Source organism: Prunus avium, chromosome 2 (assembly GCF_965620075.1).
Source record: "Prunus avium chromosome 2, drPruAviu1.hap1.1, whole genome shotgun sequence".
Taxonomy (NCBI): Eukaryota; Viridiplantae; Streptophyta; class Magnoliopsida; order Rosales; family Rosaceae; genus Prunus; species Prunus avium.
Window position 1 is genome coordinate 21,789,291 of NC_142285.1, and position 10,882 is coordinate 21,800,172.

At 37.1% G+C, this 10,882-nt stretch overlaps 1 protein-coding gene and 1 pseudogene across 1 annotated transcript; both read right to left on the reverse strand.

Annotated features, from left to right (window-relative positions):
- Positions 1-541: 541 nt before the first annotated feature.
- On the reverse strand, positions 542-2,431 carry LOC110773845 (pentatricopeptide repeat-containing protein At5g04780, mitochondrial pseudogene; annotated as a pseudogene).
- A 2,462-nt stretch (positions 2,432-4,893) lies between these two features.
- LOC110773841 (chemocyanin-like) lies at positions 4,894-5,749 on the reverse strand. The gene is made up of 2 exons (XM_021978361.2): positions 5,551-5,749; positions 4,894-5,378 (listed from the first exon to the last, which is right to left on the reverse strand). The coding sequence occupies exons 1-2, from the start codon at positions 5,747-5,749 to the stop codon at positions 4,894-4,896; spliced, it is 684 nt and encodes a 227-aa protein (XP_021834053.1).
- Positions 5,750-10,882: the final 5,133 nt, after the last annotated feature.

Consider the following 10,882-nt stretch of genomic DNA (forward strand, 5'->3'; position numbering starts at 1 on the left):
TTCGACAAATCAATGGCTAGTTTACATCACCTATTGGACTAAACCGAATCATGCCCACCCCTAATTGACCGACCTAAAATAATATGGTATGAAGTTAACTTGAGCCCGACCAAGCCAACATCTATTCAGACCCATAGTATTTTGGACATATATCGGGCGTAATGATTTTCCAATAAGCCCAATTGAACCCAACCCAAATCCTAATTCATTCAAAAACCTCAATGTTTTATACTTTTTTATTAGTCTGTAATTTGCAAAGCTAATTGTGAGCATGGAACATTTTGGTAAAGTCATTTGGGGGATACATGAGTTTTGATGTCATTGTGGGCTCAAAATGGTGATAAGTAAGGAGATTTGGTAAAGTCCTCGAGTCTCTTAACACTTTTCTTAGGTTTACTCCTTTAGTCACTAGAAGGTCTTTCAAATAGCCCGCCCTTTGATTTTCAAAATGAAAGGTCCCATAGATATAATTCCAATTGCAGAAGACCAAATTTCAGGAGTCTCTGACATCTCTAAAATCTAGTACACTTTCTTAAGTAGCCATTAAATTAATCTTCTACCAAAATTCCCGACAAGAACAACAACCATTCTTGAAATGGTGGAACCTGTTAGTATCCCTGACAATGATTTCCTTCCCTGTACAAGATGATGCAATCTTCATAAAAGAATGGCAATCACCACAAATCCTAAGATTCTTCATGATCCTAATAGATGCATTTGAAGGTAAGCACATTAACCCCAAAGTAAGAGCAAGTTTCTTGCTGTGGTGCCTCAACAGTTCATGTTTTCTGTTCTCTCCCACATAATGGAGGTCATGTTCAGTCTCAGCCTTATAGCCCACAATCTTCAACTCTTCGATCAAACAGTCCAATTTTGAGTATATCTCAGCAATTCTAGCATGCTTTCTCTCTCCAACCATAAATGAGTGAACTTTGTCCTTGATTTCGATCCAACTCTTGCCTCTCTCCTTCTTCAACTCACTTTCTTTAAGAAGTTTCCTTATTCTTGCAACTTCATCCCATTTCTTATTTGCTGCATAAATGTTTGACAGCAGAATATGGTTTCCGGCATTATTAGGTTCTATCTCAGACAAATGCTTAGCTGCTACCTCAGCCAAGTGAAGTTTTCCATGGATCCTACAAGAAGCCAACAGTGAACCCCACATGGAAGCAGTAGCATCAAATGGCATTTCCTCTATCAAATTATAGGCTTCAAGCAACAACCCTGACTGACCAAAAAGATCAACCATGCATGAATAGTGAACAACATTAGGTGACACATTGTGTTCTGTTATCATGAGGTTGAATTATTTCCTTCCACTTTCAACCAATCCCATATGACTACAAGCAGTTAATACAGAAACATACGTTACTTCACTTGGGAACGTACCCATCTACTGCATTTTCTCAAATAAGATCATCACCTCTAGGGAGCAAGCATGTCTAGCAAACCCAGAAATCATGGTATTCCATAACACAGTGTTTGTCTCGTCCATACCTCGAAACACATGGTAAGCTTCTTTAATGCTACCACATTTTGCATACATGTCTATAAGAGAGGAAACAATAAATATATTCAAACCAAATCCAGTTTTACATAACACGGCATGCACCTGCTTCCCTTCAATAAGAGCTGCCAGACCTGTACAAGCACAAATAACAGAAGAAATTGTAAATTGGTTCTGTTCTAACCCCATCATTTTAGCTTTATAGAAGAACATCAAAGCCTCCTCATAAAGCTCATTTTGCACATACACGGCTACCATCGAACTCCAAGTAACCTCACTCCTCTCTGGCAGAGATGCAAACACACTGCTTGCGTCCTTTATCAAACCAGACTTTGCATAAACGTCAAGCAATGCAGTTCCCACATAGACATTTAAATTCATTGCTAACTTAACAGCAAGAGCGTGCAGTTGTTTACACTCAAAAACAGCACATTTCGCAGCACAAGCACAAAGAAGACTCGAAACAGTGAATTCACTAAAATGGTTTCCTTCTCTTCGCATCTGCAAGAAAAGACCAAGAGCTTTATGTTCCTCCCCATTCTGGGTAAGTGACCCAATCATCGTGTTCCATGAAACTAAGCTTCTTTCAGGCATTTCATCAAAAACTTTTCCAGCACAATCAACTAAACCGCATTTGGAATACATGTTGATGAGCATGTTAGATGTTAAAGTGTCTACTTGGAATCCAACACGTATGATCTGTCCATGGCAGGCCTTACCTTCCATGGGTGCACCTGTTCTTGCACAGCTTTGCAAGATTTGATGCAGAAGTGGAGTATAGGTGTCCCTTGCCTCAACCAAAACAAGGCATTCTTGGGGTCTTGGTCTGTCAGCTCTAGCGCCCCTGGTGATGGCTGAGAACTTTCTGTGATAATTTTGAGCCATGTTATAGATTCCCTCCTTGTTTCTTCTCATGGTTTTCATATCAGCGCGCAGCAGAGCAAGCAAATGGGCTGGGACTTTCGTCGAGCACTTGGTGTTCACACAAGGGGTCGTTCATAGAATCCACAGCCAATTTTCCATCATTCCAAGGGGTCGTGCGACCCCTCTTGTCCCAACGTGCATATACCTTCAAATAGTACGTGGAGATCTTCTCTTCTGAGACTAGGGAATGGAGAGCGTCATATATTTCGTTCCCCAAGAAATTAGCTTTCCATAGTGCCAATCCCAGTATTGGCTTTGCACACAAGGGAATGTTGTTCTGGGTGGGACGAGACAAAGGTCGTGCCTTTCTTATAGGGTTCGATCCGTTCGACACGAAGAAAAATGATGGAACAATTGATAAAAAATGTTTCATTGAATTTGACGAGCCGGCAATTGAAGTCCTAGGTGATGTGTCGGAAATTGAGTGCCTAGGTGTGTGTCAAGGCTGTCTGCGGATGTTCAACTTCGAATTGAGGACAGGTACTCTCTTAGTTTGGGATTTCAAATTAGTAGAACCAGCTGATCAGGTGGTCAATGGAGGCAACTGTTTGATTTTGAAACACAGGGTCCCCATGGACCCAGAAATACTACTTTCGAATGCGGTAATTTTCTCTCATAACGAATTAGACATGCATTGGATTAAGGTATGTGCTTTGGATCCAAATAATGAGGATATTTTGTACTTAAGTATAAGCAGACACTTTTTCATGTGCAATATTCTTACAAAAAGTTGGTTAGTGATAGCAGAAAAAGATCGGCACCAAAGTGTTGTTGCTCCCTTCCTACCATTGATTTTCCACCCTCAATGGCCAACCCCAGTTCCGAGACTTGCCCGTCGGAGGAGAGGTAATTGATATTCGCTGCAAATAAATTGCTTCTTGATGTTACTTGAGGTCTTAGTATAGAGTGTTTATGTACCAAAATGTTTACTCAAGAAAGACTGAAACTTGAGGTCTTAGAAGTTTGAAGACGAATGCTTTTGTTTCTGGGATTAGGATTTGGATATAATTGCCCGTATATAGTTTGGTATTCTTTTAATTTTTACTTTACTTCTAGTAAGAACCGATGCGATGATGTCTTCCTGATTGCGTATATATACCTTATAAAGGAAAGTAAAATGTGTCATTTCTTCTTCTTCTTCTCTTGTCATTCTTTTTCCATGTCTCTATGATTTTTATCTTTTCTGTTGGCTTGCTCAAATTGGTATTCTTCTCTCTGTGTCCTTATCTCAACCCCAGCTCCGAGCCTAGCATATCGCTCTTTTCTAACTCGCTCGAATACTGCTAGGATCACCAAATTTGTTCACCATATTATGTTTCCAAATAATGTGGCAGTTGTGTAGAGATGATTGCCTAATACTCTAGGACATAGGCGGGTTCTTTTGTACTTGTCCTCATCCTCCTAATCCTACTTCTCTCTCTTGCTTCCTACCTCAGCACTACATCCACAAACCCATCTCTTCACCAAAGCCGTGCTTCCCCAATCCCGGCTGACCAATATTCTAGTGATCAACAAGGCCTGGATGAAGCCACTATAGTTAGTTATCCAAAGCTTCTTTATTCCATAGTTAAGCTCCAATATGGCATCAGCTCATCTGCTTCTTGCTGCCATATGCTTGGCTGATTACAAGGAAACCAACACGCTTCTTGTGTTACCGGATTGTGGTCATCTCTTCCATGTTAAGTGTGTTTATCCATGGCTAGGCTGCATGCTACTTGCCCCAGATGTCGGCTGCTCCAGCTCCTCTCTGCATTTCTGTCACTCAGATAGCACATTTGCTTACTAGCTAGGGAAGAGCCATGAGATTGGTATAACATATAAATCGTAAAATTTGAACAGATTAATGGGCTCTGTAATTTTCTTTTATTTTAACACTTTGTAATAAGATTATTTCATCTTCTTACTAGGAGCCAGAGCATTAACCTCTGTTTTTACTTCCAAGAAGGTAAATTAATTCATTCGAAAAATGTCAAAAGAAAAACCTTTCTGTTTGCAATAGGCAGCTAGCAGAAACTAGGATGTGCAGGGAAGGATAAAAATCCGGTATGTGGTCGGGTTCGGGGAAATTTTTAGGTATGGTGTTAGAGTGGCTTCCAACTCTGTCCCACGACTCTCATTATATTTTACATAGAATTATTCCCTACCTCTACTAGTGTAAGGTTAGGCCAGTGTTTTGCTACATTTCCCGACCCTGTCTAGGCCAGCTTTCCTCCTCAAAGATCTCACAAATTACAAATCCACAAGGAAATTAAAAACGAGGGATTTATAGAAATTAAATGCTAAATATTATTGAAAGGATCCCTAACAGGATCTTAAATCCACTAATTTTTAATCTACGTGCGAAACTATAAAAATGGCACTCATCAAGTAGTCCAAATTAGAAAAAGATAAATTCTGCCCTATCCTAAGAAATCATCTAAGGCTAGTCAAATTATTCTCACCATTTTAGCTCCCAATCCAAATCAACTTCCCCAGACCACCCCAAAAATAAGAAGTAACACCAATTGGGAAAGCCAGCCAAGAAGCACCCCTTTGTGTATCAATGCCGCAGAGTTTGAAGGACCCTCAGGGGAACCATTATCAACTGTGGACGGAGCTGGACTTGTAACCTGCACATAAGGAGGCTGGGAGTTATCTGGAGACGGAGGCAGAGCCGGTATATGTGGCGATGAAGATGGCGGAACAAGGGGTGGAGAAGCACGAGGAGGGGAAGACGGTGATGGACTTGGTGTGGCGCAGGGGCACTCATTAACTGCAATGGAAATCTTTTGCCCAAGACTACAGTAGTTTGAGATGTTGCACATGTAGTAGAACACGCCCTTTTCTCGCAATGGTATATTCACTGGACCACTGTTGAAGATCTTCAAGGGCTTGTAAGCTGTGCAGCTATCATACTCTTGCTTTGTCACTTGCAGCACGTTGAAACGCCCCGCTTCGAAGTCAAAAACTGCAAACAAATTAAATTAATCGTAACTACAAATGTAACATAACGTACCAAACTGTTTGCATATAAATCTTATATTACGTATGTATAGTAAGATCATTAACATTTTAAAATGTTTAGGTAAAGGAAAAGTAAGAGTGTATGTTTTCATGAATATTTGTATCCCAATATATACCGAGAGAGTCGCCGATCTTGAAGAAATGGTTAGAAGACCATTTGGAGTAGTAATCAACAATTGGAGGGATGGCCCAGAATGCGTCTCCGACTGAGTATCTCACGCCCCGGCTGCCGTTCTGCGAGCAACCATTGGATGGAACAACCAAAACAACCACCATCACAGCTAATATAATGCAAAACTCCCTCTGCACAGCCATTGCAGAACACAGAGAGAGAGAGAGAGAGAGAGGCTGTTTTCTCTGCAGTTGTAGAGAGCTGTAGCAAATGCAATGAAATGGAAGCAACAATAACATGCAAAGAGGCCTGTAACGGGTTATATAAAGAGGTCAGAGCAATTTTCCATTTTCAGTCAGTCAATATTTCTTTGGCAACAGTTTCTTAACACTCATAATATACATTGACTAAAAAAAAACATTCATCATATACCTAAAGTATAAAAATGTTAACTTCATCAAAAAAAGTATATAAATATTTTCTATTATCGTTATTTAGAAAATTAAATATTTGCTATAAATGTTAATTTATAGACTCATTTGATACAGAAATAATGTAGTTCTCAACAAAAGAGGAAAACTTTGACCCAAAACAAAAACTGAAGAAAAGAAACGGTAACATTAATGGAATGGATAAGAATGAACTCTAACGGACGATGTGGAAATACCATTAAACATGAAGAAAAATAATTTTGGTTCTGCATATGGCTAGTTTAACTCAGAAACAACAAACAGTTATGTTAATGTGCTAGGGTTCTAAAGAGGCAATAATTACCAAGAAAAACGGACAAAAATTTACGTTGGAGACTCTAAATTATCCTCCAAGTTTCTAGCCCTACAACCCTGTTCCTCCATGTTTATTAGAGGTGTCAATTGTACACGGCCGGCCTGCGCACAATATGAGCACGGTCCGATTTAGTAAGGCCCAACATGACATGCCATGACCTATATGTTTAAGTGGGCGGGACGAGGTAATTCGGCCCAATGAGCCGGCTTGATTAAAGGCCATTTATTAAATTATATTTGTTTTAGTAAGAAAAAAAAATTATTATATTTGTATATTAAATTCGAGTCTATTTATTTTTCTCTAATATATATATATATATATATATATATATTAAAATTTTATTTTTTTCTTTATAAATAAAACAATGATTTTGTTTTTCAAGTTTCAATTTTTAAAATCCGAACAATAATCTAGCCATTTTCTATATAAATGTACTTCTAACAAAGTTTTTGTTATTATAGAAAAGATTGTATTTCATTAAATTGAAATGAACATTCAAGGTAAGAACTAGCATATTAACAGCAACCTCGTTAAAACCTTCAAAGAGAAAACAAAACTCCGGGATAGGAAAGAGTACCATGCTACTGACTAACAGAAGAGTTAAACAACTTATACAAAACAGACAAACCTAAAACCCAACCACAAACCCTTAAAACAACATCCCATCACTACGTAGGTACTGTTAAAGAAGTCCTCCTATGATCTAGAGAAAACATCATAGTTCTTCGTATAAAGTCAAAAACGTACTATGGGTATCAGAATAGATCAAGCCAATCACCCAACCGCAAAACCATTGAAACACGTCCCATCACTACGCAGGTACTGTCAAAGAAAGTCTCCTATGATCTAAAGAAAGCATCACAGTTCTTCGTACAGAGTCAAAAACGCATTGTAAGCATCATAATAGATCTAGCCAAACACCAACTGCCACCTCCAATTTTCTTGATCCAGAACCCCAGTTGACAAGCAAGGGAGACCAAGATTGGCCTCTTAGCCTGAAGAAAGATCTTCATAGTAGGAACATTCATCGATTGCCAAGGCCACGAACGTTCCATAAGAGAATTATTAGGGAGACCTTGGAGACCCTCGAGGCTGGTCTCCTCCGCCTTGTCAACAAATCCTCGATACAAAAATTATGCTCACCAGAAAAAGCCATGCACTAACAATTAGATGCCTAACACTAGTTTCCGCACACTTCTGATTCCGGCTTGGTACCACTTACTTGTCATCTCCTAGAGCAAACCAGCAATTGCCTCCTTGGGAACCGTTGTACCTAATACACCAAGAAGAACCCAGAGGGACACACTACAAAAAAAAGGGTCATTGCCGACGAACTTTTTCCGAGGACCTCGAAATTTCATCGGTAAAAGTGATATTTCCGACCAAAAAATGTTGTCCGTTGGAAATACTTCACAGGGATGAAATTTATTTCCGACAAAGGAACTACCCTCGGAAAAAGTCTCTAAATTCGTCGAAAATGTAATTTATTTGGCGGGAAAACTTTGCGCCAACTTTATTAACGACAAAAAATATTTTAGTCGGAAATAAGATGATTATTTCCGAGGGGCTACTCATTCCGTCGAAATTGTTTGACTATTTCCGAGGAGCTTCTCTTTCCCTCGGAATTGTTTGACTATTTCTGAGGAGCTTCTCATTCCGTCGGAATTGTTTGACTATTTTTGAGGGGCTTCTCATTTCCATCGGATTTGTCTATGAACAAAATTGAGTTTTTATTATTACTTTGTATTTTATAATTCAAAATTGGATTTTTTGAACTTTAAGGTGAAGAGAATGTCACAAGGAGTTCCTAGGAATTTTCGGTGTATTTTTCTTATTTTAAATTTATTTATTATGAATTATAGAAGTTAAATCTAAAAGAAATAATATGAAATAGAATGGATTGACACATGTCATTCTCTTAAAGGCACTCCGTCAGCGTTTCTGACAGGAGGCCTATAATATGGCGACACATGTCATTTTCTTACTATTTATTGCTTTTATCTTAAACAATTCATTAAAATTAAATAAAAAGCATAAAAATGCACCGAAAATTGCTACAAACTCTTTATAAATTAGCCTTTGATTATGATGATATTTAGTGTTTTCAATTGTTTTGCTTTTATATACCATTTAACAAGATTTTTTTACAATGAATTGACATTGTTAGAAATAAATTTGTTGGTTGAATATAATGTTTTCGACCACTTGTTCATCGAAAATATTTGTCGACAAGATTAATCTATTTGCAACAAACTTTGCGATGACTAAATGTGGTTGAAAATATATATTTCCGATGAGATATTATATATTTTCCACAAACTCTTTTGGTCAGTAATGATAATTGCGATGAAATTTAGCCCTTGCAAATAATATATTATTGTTGGAAAATGTATTTTCGACAACACTCATTGGTCGAAAATATGAATTCGCGAAATCTTGATAAAAAAAATTGTTTCCGACAATCTTTTAAGTAATTGCGACTACATGTACGGGTCGGAAATAAATATGCATGGTCGTTTTAAAAATTCATTTCCGATAGAAATTTAAGCAGCAGCTACGAAACATGGGCGTCGAAAATACATTATTTTCGACGGAATGGTCGAAAAAGAAGTATTTCCAACCAGCGTTTTACCGACGACTTCCGACGGACTTTTGCCGTCGTAAAAGGGTATTTCCGACAGCAAAAGGCTTTTTACGACAAAAAAAAGCCCTCGCTAAAGGGGTTCTGTTTTGTAGTGACAATTAGAGAAGACTGAGAGAAATAGAGTAGAGAATGAATAAAGAAAACTGGAGAAACCCTAACCCTAGCTGTCAAAGCTCTCCTCGCGTGAACTAGAGAGTGACCCCGCGAGTATTAGTTTTTTTACTTCTTATTTTAGTGTTTTGCTATGTACTTCAAATAAAGTTATTGGCCTATTTTTTTTACAAATAATAAATCTTGTTAGTATAAAAATATGATAGTGAATCCAAACCTTATAACCACCGAAGTGTCAAATGGACCTAGTGTGAAATCCCGTATTTTTTAAATATATATATATATTATATTTTAGGAAATTAAATATTTTGTTACATATTTAGTTTATAACTTATATATTTAAATTGATTATATATATATATATATATAATTATCTTGGTACATGTTATATTTTCAGAAAATTTTCTTATTAGTTATTAAAAATAGTAATATTATAATAAGTATATGTTTTGTTTTGAGTGTTGCTAAACGAACCCTAAAATTAACTGAGTACACCATACTACCAAACTATTAATTGAATTACTAATTTATCCTAATATAAAATGATAAAAAAAGATTTGAATTGTGAATATATATATATATATATACAGAAATTCTCTTATGCGGACATCCGGACATTATTATCGTGCGGACGCCGTGTATTTTGTACTATCCCTCTCTGTTTTCCTGCCTGTTTACAATAGGATCCGCACGATAATAACGTGCGGACATCCGGATAAGAGAATATATATATATAATTTTAATAAGTACACCCTACTCACTATATTCAACCCTAATCAAACGTAGAGAAGTTTTCTTATTGCTTGGTGCTCATGGTGAACAACGCAGTGAGCACTAACGGACGCGAAAGGTTCTTCCATTACTTTTTCAGATAATTTTTCGTTTTTGTTGTTGTACTTTTATTATAATTTTATTCAATTTTCTTGGTTAAGGTTTATCTGTAAAATTCGACAGTTACTTTTCCGAGAACTTTCTACAAAGTTTCACTTATCAATTGATGATTGCTTGTTGCCATATTTTTTATTTTCTTCAAGAAATTTTGGCCTTAGCAGCAACGGGAAGTTTAACTTTAATATTATATATATTTCATATAAATATATAATACATATAATCATTAACAAATAAAGTAGCAAGTTCGACTGATCTATTCTGTCCAAAATGGATGATTGGAATGACCTTACAAATATTGTCCGAATAAGAGGTTAAAAACTTATAAGAGAGCTTATTGCGGAATCAACAAAACATATATAAATGGTAATGCGAATAATGGCGTGGCTGGAATTCAGGATGCAACCAATGATCTTAAAGTAATAGTAATCTTGCTTAGGGTTGGTATTAGGGTGTTGTGTGATAGAGTATATTAGGGTGTAACATGGGTATTTTTGGTAGTTAAATATGGTGTACTTAGTTAATTTTACATTTTGATTAAAATATTAGGGTGTACTCAGTTAATTTTAGGGTTCGTTTAGCAGCACTCTTTGTTTTAGGTAGCCTTAACTCATTGTTACTTCTGCATATTGATACATAAATGGCTAAGTTCAATAGTCTAGTTGTTATCTAAATCTTTTTACATACAAGACACTTTAGACTCACAGGTGTCATTATACCCAGATGACTAAGCTCTATTTTAGGAGAAAAACTTTCCTGGCACGGTGGTGTCAGGTCAGCATTACAGCTCAGTATCCCTAGCCAATGAAATGCTGCCAGCTGTGAATCTTTTTATTTCCTTTGCCTCTTCCCTTACCGCTCTCCCTGGCCCGCAATCCTCCTCCTTGATTGTTTTTTCCCCCTTTAT

Coding starts and splice junctions, on each gene's coding strand:
- LOC110773841 (XM_021978361.2), bottom strand. CDS start 5,749: ATGGCTGTGCAGAGGGAGTTTTGCATTATATTAGCTGTGATGGTGGTT. Junction 5,379..5,550: donor CAAGATCGGCGACTCTCTCG/GTATATATTGGG, acceptor ATTTGTTTGCAG/TTTTTGACTTCGAAGCGGGG.